This window comes from Phasianus colchicus, chromosome 6 (assembly GCF_987193195.1).
Source record: "Phasianus colchicus chromosome 6, bPhaCol1.hap1.1, whole genome shotgun sequence".
Classification (NCBI taxonomy): domain Eukaryota; kingdom Metazoa; phylum Chordata; class Aves; order Galliformes; family Phasianidae; genus Phasianus; species Phasianus colchicus.
Window position 1 is genome coordinate 11,353,772 of NC_143441.1, and position 16,862 is coordinate 11,370,633.

General features: G+C 44.1%; 1 protein-coding gene across 3 annotated transcripts; it reads right to left on the reverse strand.

Annotated features, from left to right (window-relative positions):
* Window positions 1–6,236: 6,236 nt before the first annotated feature.
* Window positions 6,237–13,576, reverse strand: CDV3 (CDV3 homolog). Of its 3 annotated transcripts, XM_031590327.2 has the most exons (6): window positions 13,171–13,576; window positions 11,745–11,824; window positions 10,546–10,682; window positions 9,440–9,602; window positions 8,500–8,549; window positions 6,237–8,119 (listed from the first exon to the last, which is right to left on the reverse strand). In XM_031590327.2, the coding sequence occupies exons 1-6, from the start codon at window positions 13,399–13,401 to the stop codon at window positions 8,103–8,105; spliced, it is 678 nt and encodes a 225-aa protein (XP_031446187.1). In that variant the 5' UTR covers window positions 13,402–13,576; the 3' UTR covers window positions 6,237–8,102. The 3 variants fall into 3 exon arrangements, with proteins under 3 accessions (XP_031446187.1, XP_031446188.1, XP_031446186.1); XM_031590328.2 differs by lacking the exon at window positions 8,500–8,549; XM_031590326.2 differs by having other exon boundaries at window positions 6,237–8,549; window positions 13,171–13,574.
* Window positions 13,577–16,862: the final 3,286 nt, after the last annotated feature.

Here is a 16,862-nt window from a genome sequence, read left to right on the forward strand (position 1 = left end):
GTCATTGCTTGGAGTCACTGGACAGATGAATACAAACAGACAAACCTGGAAGTTTAAATTCAGTTGCTGCTGTTAAGATAAATTTATTTTCTTCAGCTTTCTTTACAGGAAACATCACAAAAGTGCTTTACAGAGTTTGATACCATTACTCTAACATGAGACAAAAGTAAAACAGAGGTGCGCACTGCACAGTCAGAAGTTGGCATATGCAGAAACCATGAGAGGGAAACCAGGGTAAAAAAAACTACTGCCAAAAATATATATGTATATATATATATAGCTTAGGTTTTGAACTTAAATTATTACTATAAAGATATATAAATATACAGGCACCAGTAGGTTCCTGTGTTAACTGTGAGGGGCCACACAGTGATAGTCTTGTATTCCCCTGTGCTGGACGGGCTCCTGGCCAACCCTTTTCCCAGCCAGACAGTATCCTCCTTTCTTTTGTACTGCTGTAAGAACTCAAGGGGCTTTATCTTTGTTACTTCAGGTTGGCTGTAGTGCTGAAGTTTTCCTGTACATTGCTGAAAGTAAATTTAATTTCATATTTTCATTTATAGAGATGTCCTCTTTGCTGTGTCGTCTTGTTATTGAACCAAACCAAACACACCCTCTAGGCTGGACCACGCTCCTACTGCCCAGATGAGGCAGTTGTGCTTGAACTAACAAGTTACCAGTCACGTAACTCCATTCCTTCTCATAGCTCATCTGTTTTACTGCAACAAGTGCTACTCCTTTCATTTTGCTGCATTATGTTGGAGTGAGCTGTCATGGATCTTGACATCTTGAGCGTTTGAGGATCTTGACATCAATTCTTCAGGATTCAAGAATATCATATTTACTTACTGAACATTTTGCAGCAGCAGCTGTGTACGTGGTGCTAGAGCCTAGATTGGTGATGTACAGCATGATCCTGACTCACGAGTTCTTGCTTACAGAACTGCTCTCTCAGTAAATGGTCAATGAGGTACCTGGCTCAAGATCCTTGGCAGGGTAATAATACAGCTGAACAAAAGAAGGGAATATCGTAGTGAAGAAAGGTCAAATACTTGAGAGTGGCACTATGGTTTGAGCTGCAAGAAAGCAAATGTCTAAAAAACAGCCATGCCAGCTTACAAAGCCAGTTTGCCTTCTACCTAAATTCCCAGACTAAAGATGCAGTGCAACCAGCAAGAGCTCGTCAGCCCTGAGGGATACAGAGTGGTTAAGTAACACAAGAGGCATAGGGCCAACACAAGGGCAGCAGCACAGCTACATCTTTTAGAATGTGTAGGAAAGACCCTTAAGAACTGTGTTGTGATCTTCCTCTGCTTTCTAACTGGAATTGGTGGCGGGATGGGAGAAAAACCTCACCTCCACCCTACAGATTTGATAGAGTCCCCAGCAGCCACTATTCTAAGCACTACAGGTAGAACACCTAACATAAGGTATCATCCTCTCAACCACAGATCATTGCTAATAGCAGAAAGCAGCTGTTTTATATGACATAATATTCCAACACTGAAAGAGTACAGCTCCTAAGAGGCAAGCATACATCCAGACAGTCTGAGTCTTCTTTCATCATACCACCTTCACTCTATTCTTAACTAACTGTTGCATTCCTGGTAAATCAATTAGTACTTAAAGACTGAGACCTTACTTATAGTTGTATGACATTTAACCTACAAGGTGAGCACATAAAGAGATGAAACAAGCCACAACAACTAAGCCTGCCCCTGTATTGCTGCACTACCTTCATGTGAAATATAATCTAATTTCAGTGTCCAGTTAAGTACTGCACGGGGTTGCATTAGAGCAGGCATGCCTGAGCACTCGCTGGTCAAAGCAAGGAATGAATATGCTTGCTTCATCTCTGCCATGAACAAAGGAAAGAGTAACACAGAAATTTAAGTTTGCCATGGGCTTTGCTCTCTTGTGCTGGGTTCTGGCTGCTGTGAGATCTCAAACCAAGTTTTAATGAAACTGAGCCCAACCAACAGCAATACAGAGCAACTCTACTGAAACCCATGAATTTATGCTCCTGGAGATCAGAGTAACATACATTTTACCTGCTTAGCAATGTCTTTGCTCTCATTTAGCAGCCGTATTTATGGTTTGAATCATTTTGTTATTGTTGTGCATATTCTGAAAGAGATACAGAACAAATGGTTTCTTTAAAAGAAAATGCAACAACATTTTAACTAATGCTCCTCTGTAGGTACAGTATTTGAAATAAAGCAGACAATTACAGCTTGATGACTTCAGTGCTGTAACAACTGAGCTAGAAAGAAAATGTCTATATAGAAGGTAGACAAGAAAAGGTCAGATTGAGTAAAAGACATGAGCAAGTCATGCTTGTCACTGATAAGAACAGTGGATTACATACATGACACTGAAGACTTCTGTATATATGATGGCAAAATCCAATGCCCATAGAAAATTAATAGGTTTGTCAGCATTAGGGAAAGTGGTGATTGCCAGGATAAGCTAACTTGTAAACCTGGCAAAGAGCAGCAAACGTCAACAGGAAAAACAAAAGGCAATGAGTAGTGGAAAGGCTTTAAACCACTTACACATGCTCTGGTGGGTTCTGATTAGTTGTGATCTTTCAAGGGGACGATCTAGGCATCGCCATGGCAGCTTGATGAAGACATCTACTCAATGTGCAGTCAAGAAAGCAAACAGAACAGTATGGAAAAATATTACAGCATAAATTTCAGCTGGGAGAGGCAGTAAGAACAAGGCAGCTTATTTGTAAAGGGAAAGAACAGATGATGATAGTCTTAGAATTCTCCTACCTACCATATAACAGGAGGGTAAAGTGGCCTCAAGGCCACTTTAAGCCTGTTACCAGTCTGTTGACCTCACTGCTGCATGAAAAATACCACTCATCATCACCCTAAATGCATAAAAAATCCTCCTACGTTTCGCTTTAGCATTCATCATTCAGCTAGTAGAACATCCCCTCCAAAGGAACTGCAGTAGTCTGTTGAAATCTAACAGTAATCACTTCTGACACAGAATCATCACTGCTGATACACATTAACAACTGTCTTACAGGTGCCATAATGATAAAAACATCAGTAAGAGAAATAGCTGCTGGGTCTCATCTCTCTCTGTACAGTCCCACCAGAGGTCTGATTTGCCAGCACGCATGCCACCATTGTGTTCTCTACTGCTATTTGGAGCCCTGCTGTAAAAGCTGAGCAATGAACCTTGAAATCACCCACAGGCAAAGGCATATTCATAACAACTATTTCTTCATGCTCCTCCCACTGCACTTAACTGCTAGAACAGCAGAAATAGTAAATAAAGCAAGCGTCTCTTCTGCATCTGTATTCCTCCCCCTTCCTAGCTCCTCCTCTGCTTACTCCCAGTTCTGAACCACATCACCCTGCATCCTGACACAGCTACATGCTTTCCTGAGTGAACAGCTCTAGTTTCTAGCAATTTGAGCAAGCCTTACAACAGCCACATGACAAGAGACGGCTCTGAGCAGAACTTTATTTCAGCCACGGGTTTACAAAATACAGCAATGCTGATTTTGATGTATTCCATGTAAAAACAGAAAGCCTTATATTAAGACACCATTTGGGTTGCACAGTTAACCAGAGAGGAAATGCCTGTTAGGGCAAGGTTCAGGCTGAGCACTCTGACCATGCTTATTAAAATAACCATCTAATTATGTAATACTTGACTAGAGCATGGGTTACATTCTGCAAAAATAAGTTCTCTCCGGAGTAGCATTCTAACGAAAGCTAATGCAAGGATGTTTTTATAACAATTTTCAGTCCTTCTGCAGCACCAGGATTTCCTCTAAGAACACCTCTGGCCTCACAGCACTCTTGTGAGGTATTTTTTGCACAGCTGGGGAAGCTGAGGCAAAGTGAAACCAAGTTACTCCAAGTTAACACAGCAGCTCAGAGGGAAACCAAGGCCAAACCAAGCCCCACTCTTTTGGCCCTGCGCTCTGGCTACAGAACATTTGCTTCTTTTCACTTCATAAGGTTGTATGATGATGATGATGATAGGTTTCCATTCCTGCTTTTGAGATGCACTTTTTCTGATGATTTATTAATACTACGGTGCATTTTTAATACTTATATGAAAGCTTGCTTCCTAATAAGACCTTTGTACTATCTTGGAATTTGTCTTTTCCTGGTTCTCTTTCTAGGTAAGTGGTTACACACAGCCTCATACCAAGGCTAAACTCCACCCTCTCTCTAGGCAGAAAGAAACAGGACGCCCTCTCGAACTACTGAACTTCAAATACTTCTGTTGAGTTACAGGGATTCGTCACTTCTGAAAGCAGTGCTGATCTCTGCAGCACTGTCCCTCCTACCCAAGAGCTCACGCTCCGTTCCCTGCCTCCTGCTGTGCATTCAGTACTGCCACGTAGCATAAAGCCTCCCTGTTCCTTCCCATTTATCTCCTGGTGTTATACTTAATTTCCATCTTCTCCTTATTAATAAGATTATTTTCTATTCTGCTTCGCACAGAACACGGCAAAGCTACATCTGTGCTTTAGAAGCCAAGCTATAATACACGAAAATTACCTTAACCCAAACCAGTTCTGTCGTCTTTTCTTTTCCCATCTGCTACAGCTTGCAGCTTCTTATGTTATATCCAGACTAAAATGACTTTTTGGTTTTTCCTGAATAATGTACTGGCAAACACACCAGATTTTCTGTCCCCTTTTACACACTTGCTTTCTGAATCCAAAAACCACATGCAAGTCTAACACTGCTTGAGCAGAGTTAAATATATTTATTGTAAAAGCAAACTCCATCATGTGAAGTCTTATCAATTTTGCATCATCCCCCTGACCTAAACTGCATACAAACCTCTGCCTTGTTGTGGTGAAAAATCAACAGATAGAGTCAAACACCAAAAAAACCCTCAGCCCTTATAACATCAGATTTCTAACACAATTTGTGCTTTTAGTAACTCAGCTATTCCTATGTTTAAGAGTAACCTTGGACGTGATGCTACAGCTAACTGCAAAGACATAACTGAGGCAGCAGGAGATGGCCACTTCTCACCTGCTCCCTTTACCAGTGGGTAAGATAAAGCACAACTGAACCAGAGAGGGGCAAAGTAGGGGCAACAACAAAACCTCATCCTCTCCTCCATTTCTCATTAGCTCAAGCACATACATATGCCAGATTCCTACAACAGGCACTTGGGAAATCCAACTTTTTGTTTTGCTTTTTTTTTTTTTTTTTAAGTGGCAAAAGCTAGGCAATCTAAGCACTGCACCACCAAGAACCACAGATGTGAACTGCTCCTTTCCCAATAAGTAACACATGTATACATGTTCTCCTACCAGGCTGCAAATTTTATGGCCTTAATAAGTTACAAAGCCTATTGTTTAAAGGAAAAAACAACAACAACAAAAAGTAACATCAAACATTCAAAATGGACATTAATAATCCACTACTAAAGCATGTTACATGTTATGAAGTTCCTGAAGCGCTACACAACACTTTACAACTGGTATTAAGCAGCTCACATTTACAACTGACAATCCTTCATTTATAGCAGAAGCCTTCCAGAAGCACTGTGAAGGAATGAAACTGGCATTTTTTGCATGCCTCCAATGAACGCATCAACAAAGCAGAAAGTGGGTTTTCCTCAGTCTCAAAAGCACACTGTGCTTCTAGAGTACTGACTTTCAAAGCTTTAGGAATGCAGAGGAGCTAATTGTTACAAGGAAGATACTGACAACTGGCATTTTGATAGCTGCTAGCGATGGTATTTAACACAAGAAAATATTTAACGCAAGAAACACTAAAGGAGCCTAACATTCTGTACTGCAGAAATCTGCTGCGCTTTTTTTTTCTTCCCCCCTTTTATGCCTCCAGAAGGAATCTGGAATGATATGCTTAAGACCCCCAAATTAGTTCTCAGTAGCAGATGGACTCCTGTGAGGCTGCTGAACAGCAGCAAAACGAGGCTTTTCATTCCTTAGTTTAGCAAAGCCAGCTTAAGTGAAAAGCACAAAGCATCATTCACATTCAATTCAGTCTCAAAACAGCACTATGCAGTGGCAGTCAGAAGACACTGACAGGTGGCCAACTTAAAATTCACCTTGATGTGCATTGCTGTAAGCTGCTGGACGTGGCACACCTGAGCAGAACACTGACTACCCACTGTATGGTTTGCTCCTTAAGAGATCCAAACACAACATGCTCGCTCAGCTGTAACAGGGTTATAAGCTAGAACTGAAGGTAAAGATTCATTCCACTCCAGAATCCATGTATATTTCCATTTTATTTCATTTTAAGCTGTTACAGGGTTTTTTTTAAACTGCCAGAGGTTATGCCCAAAAACTCAAAGATGGTACAATGGACAGTCTCATCTACCCTTCGTACAGTAGATTAGAACTTGATTCATGTGCATTGGCGACTTCAATCGCTTTAGAGAATCAGGAAAAACGTTTTAAGATTTCACATTTCTACCACATCAAGTGACGTGCCCATTTACCATGAATTCCACAGAAATCTTGAGTGACACATCAACAGTTTTGCTGGCAACAAGGTATTTCCAAGGAAATACATGGCTAAGAGCTCAAGGTATTGGTACCAGTCTTTCAGCCGGGTGGTTTCCAAAGTCTGACTGAAAAGAGTCTCTCGAGCCCTCTCTTTAATAGCAGCTTCTAGCAGAAATTTTAAAGACTTAACTTTGCAAGAGCAAAGCCAATTTTAGTCTGTGCGCAGAAGAACCAGGTGAAACCCTGCCCACCAAAGTCAACAGCAAAATTCCCATTGGCCTCAGAGAAGTAAATTTAAAGCAAGTCAGCAGTTAGACAAAAGGAACCCAACTATGCACAATTCCCATACTATCATCATCCTCTGCAAATGCACAATATTCCCACACAAGCAAGCAAGTTTGGGTTTGTTCCCTTGTTTCTCTTGCCATTGTGGCAAGTGGCAACACTTAGAGATGTTGGGTTTTTTTTTTTTGGCATTTACTCTGAGAAACATCAACACTGGAGCATGCCACTATCATACTTCATTTTCCTTCTGGCATAAGAAGAGAAAAAGTTACAGCAGAACACTTTTGGTACACATCAGGTTTTGCTGACTGAACCAGTTATGGGCAATGTCCTGTACTCTTAGTGTATCAGTGCCATTTTGCCTACCTTCACTAAATTAATTCAGAAATGACAGCGACTTAAAGAAGTCACTGCCTTCTGTTCTTACCCAACATTCTGATTTTATTAAATACCATTTATGAGTTTTACTTTGAGGATTTCTGCCTCAAAAAGCCTGCAGGCTTTACCAAACTAGTCAAGCAAATAAGGCGTATCAAGCGTAAGTCATCCCTCCGTACAACAAGTTATTTGGTTATTAAGTAACCACTGCCCTTTAACAGACAAATACCCATTCTTAACAAAGGATAATTCATTTACTTTCATCTGGTATTACTATTGCCATGTATCTCACATTTTTTAAGATGACAAATTCAAAAGACTGCAGTTGGAGTCTGGATACCTCTGTGTCAAATCAAAACCCTTAGTGCCTTAGGGTGAGAAAAACAAACTTCATGATAAAAAACGAAACAAAATAAACCCTATTTCACTATAATATTTCACTGTCATTTAAATACACTGTAATTTGATATCAGAAACAAGGAAGGCATTTTTTTTTTTTTGGTGGAAAATAGAAAAAAATGCTTAAACAGACAACTGTGAAAATGGCTAATACAAACAGACCATTCAAACCCATCAATCTTCCAATCTGATACTGAATGAGTTTTAATTTGTTTCGCCGTTGCTTCAGTACAGCTATCTAAAAAGGTAAACAAACTACAGCTCTGTGTTATACTTGGGTAGCACGGGTGGTACGGTATGCTCCAGAAGTCCCTGGTAGGCTATGGCTACACATGACAGGATTCCTCGGAAGGGGAACAGGATAGGTTTTTCGTTAAGGTCACTTAAATCTTTGTTATAGCAAATTGGAACCAAATGGCTGACTTCTGCAGGATTTCTGACAGGAATCCAGTAGAGCTGGCTTCAAGTTTCAGATGGCCACTAAAACAGCTGTAACCTTCTCTTCCAGAAGTTATGATCCACATGGTGTCCACAATGAGTGCAGCAAGTCTGAGGTAGTCAACCTTTACGAAGGCTCAGTATCTGAACATAAAAAGATTTTGAAATGACCACTGGCTGTAGGTATCTTTCTGAGCAATTAAAGAACACCGATGACTCTTGTTCAATCATTTACATTAAATTTGCCCCATATCCAATGGAGAAGTTGTAACATACTCTTCCATAGTGCAGGAGAACCGATCACTTATGTCAAAGTATTCTGCACTTGCTGCAGTAGATCCAGCAGAAATAAGGTGGCATGTTCATCATAGCCGTTAGCTGTAGTTTAGTTACCTTAGTAGAAGGGTTACCAAAAAAGCATTCCTTAATTGTAATGTGTATGCAGCTCTACTGATCCCCAAGCACAGCATACTGGTTGTCTAGCTGAAGTTTAAGTGCCTGGTTTTTTGAGACCTCATCCCTACCTCTAGTTTTGTGTTTTACTACTTCAAAGCTCTTCTCCATTTCTTTATCCCTACGGGAAAATAAACGTAATCAGTAAGTATCACTAGCTTGTAAATTTCTAGTTGATTTCCAACCCATTCCAACAAAAACATTATAATATAAACAGAAAACACTAAGGTCTAGAATTTTAACAGAATAGACAAACATTCCCAAGCAAATCTTGTAAAACCTGTTCGCTACAATCAAGTTTACCTTCAAGTGCAATTCAGGTTACACTATACATTTCAATATTAAAGTTCTTTAAAATAAATTCAAGTACATTTACGAAACAATGTTTTGAAAGCAGAAACCCATTCACTTCCCGGAATATTCAAAATTTCCACCTTTGCCCAATTTGCACCACTCAAGCCCTAATGCACAGCACATCTCATTTGCCAAGTAGACAAAGTCACACCAAAACCAGAAAGAAACAGCTCCAGCTAGGCTGTGTTGATTAATACCACATCGAGAAGTCAAAATACCAAGCAAATGAAATAAATATCAGGCTATTTATCTTCTAACCTAAGTTACCTTCACATCCCTGATGGGAAGGAAGCATGATTGGGACATTTTAATTGTTTTTCTGACAAGTGATAACAAAGATCCTCATCGCAGCTAGCATCTAATGAAATCAGTTGCTGTCAAGAGCAAAAACATTCTACTTGGAAAAATCCCCCAGTAAGTCAACTAAATAGCTGGGAATCTTGTTTGGCTCTCTTACTGGGTATCATCCTATGCAAGTTATTTCAAAGGAAGCCCTTTCTATAGTTAGAAAAGACAGTTAAGACCTTTCCCATCTCTTTGCCAAAGAGACTGATTTTTTTGGTTCCTTCTCTGTGGAAAGATTTGGGCTTAATCCTTGTAGCAACATAAAACAGAGGTAAAAATATTTCTCTCAAGGAATTAATGCAACGTACTTACTTTCGACTGTCTACAAGCTTAGCAGTAGACTGCAGTGATGGGAACTGTGTATCACTATAGATTTCAGGTGGTCCTTGCTGTGCCCTCCGAGGCCTGCCACCCTCTCTGGCGCCGGGCGGCCTGTATACACCGCCAGTCTGAACTGGCTCTGGGGGTTCTGTAACTAGTTATAGGAGCAAATGGAGACAAGAGGGTAAGTTTGCATTCATCATGAAAAAACCACCAAGAAAAAAATGCCAACCCCCCCCACCACACACCACACACACAGAAAGAAGAACCTTACAAGTATGTCACTGCATTTTTTAAAACTCAGGAAGCAAATATTCCAGATAAGGCAGGAAAAAACACATCACCTAATTTTATCTATACTCAGTAGTTGAACTGAAATGCAGCTTTGGCATTTTGCTTCCCGAAGGTCAGAGCCTCAATCCTCTAAGAATACATTTGTTTGTTTGCAATTTATTAGCAGCTTGCATTTAAAACTTGAGATCTAAACATGTAATTACATGCTTGCCAGATGTCATTTACAACACCTCTCCATATACTGAAAGGAACACTCAAGTAGTTTACATTTAAAGTAAAGCCTACATTAACACATTTTCTTTCTCCTTCTACAGGTACAGAAACAGATACACATCCACTGATACTAAGAACTGAATTTAAACAAAAGTCCTCTCCCAGTAAAATAACTCATTTTGCAATGTCATATTCTGTGTATCCTAGATCTGATTTGAAAGAACAACAATATGCTACTAATGATTGAGCCCTACTCAGAAAATGACACACTAAACATCAGACATGGGCTGAACACCCACTTTTCACCAAAGCAATATTTTTTGACCCACTGAAATGCTTCAAACTCATTTTTTGCAAATTATGAAGTAGAGGGAATTAATTTAAAAATAATTAAAAATGAGATGCTTTCCATCCTCCCCACTTTGAAGCCTGAAATAAAAAAGACAGCTGCCACGTTTACTGTAATTATCTGACAGCTTTATCAACTCTGTTCCTCAGAAGCCCTCACAGGAATAGGAACTACTCCTTGTACTCTGCCTTCTCAGTAGCTTAATTCTGACTGGTACGATCAACAACAGAGTCATATTTACCAATTGTTTCAACAACAGGTGCTGGTGCAGGAGCTGACTTGTTCCAAGGACCAGATGATCTGTCTACAGCACCACTGGTTTCCTCCCAGTTGTCACTAGGTTCTTCTCTTTTTTCACTTTCATCATCTTCTTTTTCACTGTAAGAGATAAAAGAAATGCATTACACACTAAATCCTACTAATCAAAAAGTCATTACATCGTCCTTTTCCCCCCCTTGAGTATTTCATATCTTGTTTTCAGCTAAAAGATCTCCTGAGCTGGATAATCAACAGCCTCCAATGGGTTTGTCCTCCATCTGCTTGTCTAGTCTACCCTTGAGTCCATAAACTAAGTCATTACAAAATCCTCTGACAGAAAGTTCCACATGCCTGAAAACACACCAGTGTCAAAAGCATTCAGAATGCTGGCCTTTGGAAAAGCACAGCGCTCACTTTTCAATCAGTGAAGCAGCCCACTTGTTACTTGTCCATTCAGACACGTAACTGTAACTTATCTGCTCTGCCACTCGGATGGTATGGAGAACTTGCGGACCAGAAACCTGTAAACAGCCTAGGACTAGTTGCTTTCAAAGAGGGAAAAAATTGATAATGAAGCAGATTAATGCTGAAGCTTATCAGTACTTGAAAGATCACATGATATTTTCAGCCTAGAACTGTGCTCATTAAAATCCTTTTTCCAACTTGATGAAACCTTTTTATTAACCAGAACAGACTGAAGTGGACTTAGTTTGGATCAGACTACAGGAAGAATCTAATGAAAAAGCAAACAAAGCATCTCGGATGAGGCTCACAAATGCAGTCCTGAGGGTCTCATCACAACATCGTGGTTTTATCAACTGTATTTTTGTACTCTTGAAATAGAAATGCAAGCATTCAGGAATTTGCTCCAGACTGAGTCAGATATCCTTGCATCATGCAAGTGATTCAGGAGGAATTACCTGGCATTACTCTCAGAGAAATTCCCGTTCTGTTATCTATACACAGGTGGAATTTTAAGTACTTGGAGAAAACTTTAAGTCTCAAACAAAAGAGGCCCAAAACATCAAAATGACAAATAGCCTAAGTTACCTGACAGCAATCAGACCTACATTAGCAGAAACATATCAAAGTTCTCTTTAATTCTACCCTGTGGAGAAAAAACAGTTCTTTGAAACATGCAATGATTAACCTGATGGGGAAAAAAGTGAGAAAAAAAAATACCTTATTTGCATGGACTGAACTCTAAGACCACTATAATCAATTTCTTCTTTTTGTTCAAACTCTTTCCAGTCATCCTCTTCCTGTAAGAGAGAAAGAAGCTGTTACCATCTTCCTACCAAACGATGAAGAGATGATAGCCAAGGTGATGCAAAGAAAACTAAAGGCGAACGTGCAGCTCTGTGGCAAACCAATCTGTGTGCACCACTGCCAACAAGGAAAGAGATCCCACTCCTTCCTCCCCTAACTTACTGCACATTTCCATAACGTGCCTGTGAGCTAATTTTAACTGATTTTAACTCACTACAACAGTCACAAAACACCCCAGCAAAAAAAGGCGTTCAAGTGAAAGATAACCACATCAGCTTAGCAAAAAGCTAGAGGAAAGGCAAGGAACAGGACCGTGCAGCAGAGAGCTGTGAAATGCAGGGCAAGACCTCTCCCTTCTACTGAGCTTTTATGACAGCTTGAATGCTCGTGAAGCTTTAGATTTACTTATCCATCACATATTTCACAGGACACAAAGAACAAGGAATACCCTAAATAGCTTCTAGTCTTTGGGAAGGACACGGGGAATGCGAAACCCATCTGAGTGTAGCCAATTTTGTCCTTCATCAGGTCCTGGTGTTATTAAAGTAGGGCTGAAGGAGACCAGAACAGATGAGCAGTTCTCCTTAGTCACAGGTTTGACACACACACTGCCTAATTAGCGGTTACATACTTCCTGCGTTACACTGCTCGCAGCATGCATGCCAACGGCTCGGTGCCCTTCCAGTCGGGCAGCTAAGGACACAGCTCCTTTGAGGAGCCCTGCACACCACCGACCTGCAGCACCGACAGCGACCTGCCCCGAGGTGACAGTAAAAGTGGCCTGGGGTCACCGCACCGCATATTAAGGACTCAGAAGCTTCTGCACACGTGCGACTCCACAGCTCTGAGAGCTCGCAGACTTCTTACACCCCCATCTCCATGGAAACAGTACAGCTCCCAAATTAACACACCTTTCACATCTAAGGAACTCGATTTCCAACCCAAGCCACGGACGAGAAGAAAGCAGGAAGGTTTTCCGTCGCCCTTGCTCCAGCCGGAAAGCTGCGAGCACCCCAGCATTAGCGACACGCTGTGCGAGGCCCCAAATGCCAGCCGCCAGCGCTCACCTCGCGTTCTCACCAGCACCAACACCACCATCACCAGCACCAGCACCAGCACGCACCCGACACCTCCCGGCAGCGGCTCCCCCGGCCGGGCTCCGCGCACGCAGCAGGCGCAGCCCCGTGCCTCCCGCGTGGCCGCGGCGGGGCAGAGCGGCCCGCACCCCGCGTGGCCGAGGCGGCGCCGCCCCGGCGCTCCCCCTGCCGGCAGGAAGGCGCCGCGGCCCCGCGCCCGGAGGCGGCCGTGCCCCTTCCCCCAGCGCCGCCCCGGGCCGCACCTTGCTCTTGGCGGAGCCGCCGCTCGAGGCGGCCGCCCCCGAGCCGCCGCCGCCGTCGGTCGGGCGGGGTCCTCCGGCAGCGGCGGCCGCTCCGGCGGCGTTGGAGGCGGCGCCGGAGGCGCTGGAGGCCGTGGAAGCCGCGGCGGCGCTGCGGCCGCTCTTCTCCTTCCGTTTCTTCTTGTCCCGCTTGGCGAAGAAGTCGTCGAGGCTCCTCTCCTCGGTCTCCGCCATGGCGGCGGCGGGGCCGGGCGCTGCTCCTAACGGCGGCGGCGAGAGGCGGGAGGCGGCCGGGCCAACAGGTGTGTCCCCAAGCGCTTAGCGGCCGGCCGGGCCCGCCCGTTGCGCGGCGGCGGGAGGCTGCCGCACTCCACGCTGGTGGCCGCCGCTTGACACGGCACGAAGCGGAGGGGGCGGGGCCGCAGCCAGCGGGCGGGGCCTTCCGGCTGACGCGCCGCCGGGCGGGAGAGCGCGGGGCGGGCGGAGACTTCTGCGCGTGCGCCGAAGCTCTTCGGCCAATGAGCGGCCGAGGAGGAAGCGGCCGCCGGCCAGTCGGAAGCCCCCGGGGCGAGACGCTGACGTCGCGACGCGAGAATGCGTGGCGTGCGGGGAGGCGGCGGCGCGGATGCCGATTGGTCGAGGAAGGGCGAGGGCGGGCGTACCGGGGACCGTTGAGCCCTGGCGGTGGGATGGGTGGGGCTCGGGTCGCGCGTGCGCGTTGGGGTTTCTCGGCGCGTGCCGGGCGCGGGCAGTGCCGGACGTTGGTTGCTTCCCGCCTCGGGACAACGGCCCCTTCCTGTCAGCGCCCCGGGAGCGGTGCCCGCACAGCACTCCGACGGCCGGGATAGCAGCCCGTCCCCCCGAGCCCTGGGGCAGAGTAGCGAGGGCGGGGCTTGTACCGCGGGGAGATGTGCCTCACCGGGTGCCGGTGCGGGGGCTCAGCTCTGAGCAGCGCAGCAGGAGCGCTCCAGAAGCGTTGGGTCGGGGCTCTGTGTAAGGCTGTGGGAGCCCTCAGGAGTCACGCAGCGACGGGCAGCCGTCCACAGGAGGCGTGAGCGCTGCCGGCCCGTCAGCTGGGAATTATCCCTCACACGAGTGCAGGTTTATATAGTAACACAGAAATAAGCGTCTGTACGTCCTGGTATCGCTTTATGTTTTCTGTTACGTATGTATGTGTCAACGTACAAATTAAAGTGTTTCTAAACTGTGAAGAACGTGTGCCAGTCTCTTTAATTTGTGCCCCTGTGAAAATAGAGTGACTTGGTGTTTACCATCCGTGATTCTCAGCTCGTCAGAAAAAGCAGGGGAGGTGTCACTGCCGTGCTGCAGGAAGGCTCACGTGCCCTCTGCCCTCTGTACTGCTCTGTGGCTGTCACTGAGCCTCTGCAGTGGAGCGCTGGAGCTTGAGAGCTTTGTTAGGATCCTCTGTGCCTGCTGTGCTGTGATGCCCCCCTATTTCTCTGCGTTTGTGCACTCAGGGATTTGATCCCAAGCCCTGACAAGGAAGAACTGCAGGCACAGCTTGTTCACCCAGTGACACAGAGTGCTGCGTGATCAGTGACGCTTTCTGTTTTACCATAGGCACAATTGCATCAGTGGAGAACAAATTCCGCAGTGAAGTCTCGTTCTCTGTGTCCATAGGGGCACCTGGCCTCTCACATTGCCCTCCTCAGCTGGTAGGAAGTTGCTGCAAGACAGCTAGGTGGGAAAGTCTTTGAGTCTCTTTTGCCTTCCCTTGCATTTGCATTGCACTTGTGCCTGGGAAGCTCCTCTATCTCTGTACTGCACCGTGCTGTGACTTGCAGGCTCAGTGCTGATAACAAAATGCAACCAAGCAGATAAGTTGTATTCCTCAGCTTTTGTAGCAGAGAAGCTAATAATGGCCCCTAAGTACAGTGCTGTGTGTGATTCTAAGATACACTTTTTGTATTTCAGCAGCTGGTAAAATGTTTTCATTGCATTATTATGGGTAATCCCTAGTATCAGGCTAAAGAATGTGAATCTGATACCTTTTTCCTGCTTTTGTCTGTGTCGCTTGTCTCTTGCAAACAAAATAGTGTAAGGTTGGAATGACCAACTCCGGATTAGAAACTTAATACCTGTCAGGAGCCAAGTACCAAGAGAAATTTCAGCTGTTAAATCTGGAACAGACTCAGTGGAAACCATGGAAAATAGCAGCAATGTTTTAGGCCTTTGAAGCCTTAGATCCAGGTTTAAAGACACGTCTGAGTAGGCACTTTAAAGGAAGCATTAGTTATGTGGCTATGCCTGGATTTTCCTCCCACCTCTAGCTTTATGCAAAACTGCAAAGACATGCTGATGTGCAGAATTTGTAGTCAGCTGCAAATTTGTTGCATTAGCTTATATGGTCAAGATCATTGCTGTGTAATATGTTAGAGTCATTAAAAAAAAAAAAAAAGTCATTATTGCTATTCTTTTCCTCTCAAATTTGGTGATCTTCAGTCCTAGAGCAGAGGACATTTGGCTGAAGAATGGCTTGCAGGCACAGACTAGCAGAAGTAACGTTTGCAATGCAAGGACTTTATCCAGAATGCCTCGCTGCACTGACAGGAGCATGAGCTCAGCAGACAGGTTCCTACTGCATGATATATCACTGACATGTGCAACCAACCCTTGGTAAGTCTCAGTGTTCTGTATGCCTCTGCTTAGGTACAGATTTGCAGGGAGGACTTTGTCTCTTTTCTCCCCCATGTTAGTGTGTGGTGCAGCATGCTTGTCGTGGCATACTGCCATGCCTGCACACCTCTTGCCTCTGTCCTGTCGTTATGATGTATCTTGCCAGGACACTGTTCCCTGTGCATCATGATGCATTTTATATACACCAAGGAATGAAGCATGTTGTGGACATGTTGCAGTAGTCACTATGCATGTGGAGAAGCTGCAGAAAGGGAAAGCAAAGGGAGCTGTGGGTGATGATGCAAAACCTGGGAAAGAGTTAGGAACAGACTTCCACTCCCAGTCATTTCATGGTTTGTCTTATCCTGACTTATCTGTACCAAATTATCTCCATGCTGTGAAATGAAGGTGGGAGTACCTCAAACTGCTTTGACAATTGCAGATCACCAGCAGAACATTAACTTGGTAACTCTTAGACAGATACCTGCCTAAGGGAATTGGAGAAGGTGCCCTTAGGAAAGTGCAGCTGAAGGGTTCCAGTTCAGTCTCTGCCACAGCAAATCTGGTTAACAGCAATCCAAGGATCTGTGTCATTGCATCTCATGTACAGCTCTTTATGGCTATTTTCTATCATCACCACTACTCTTGATGGTTTCTCAACTTGATAAATTCTGCACAGATGTGGGAGAAAGTTTTATCGCTGCTCTGAGCAGTGTACATTCTGTAAGAGAAAAAAGGGGTTTGCCATCATTTCGTTCTTTTTGGTTGCTGGTTAATCTCTTAATATCTTAGAAAAATCTTCCAGGCAGTACATGCTCACAGGGCTTTTTGTATCCAGAGATTAGTCAAGAAATTGTCTGTCAAATAATTGCACTGGGAAGGACTTTCCATGTGTGGGGAAATATGCATGGAAAGGTTTGACAGTTGTGTGCTGATTCCTCTTATTCACTGGTGGATCAAGTGTAGTGGATTTGCAGTAGATTTGGATCTTAACTGTCATTAAAAATGAAATAGTTTTGTTAGCTAGTGTTTCAACTAAAAATTGAAATACCTTCAGC

Excerpts from the sequence above, each read along its gene's own strand:
- CDV3 (XM_031590326.2), bottom strand. The coding sequence starts at position 13,401 with ATGGCGGAGACCGAGGAGAGGAGCCTCGACGACTTCTTCGCCAAGCGG. Across the intron at positions 10,683-11,744 it reads GTTCAGTCCATGCAAATAAG|TGAAAAAGAAGATGATGAAA; the intron begins GTATTTTTTTTT and ends TATCTCTTACAG. Across the intron at positions 9,603-10,545 it reads ACCTGTTGTTGAAACAATTG|TTACAGAACCCCCAGAGCCA; the intron begins GTAAATATGACT and ends TCCTATAACTAG.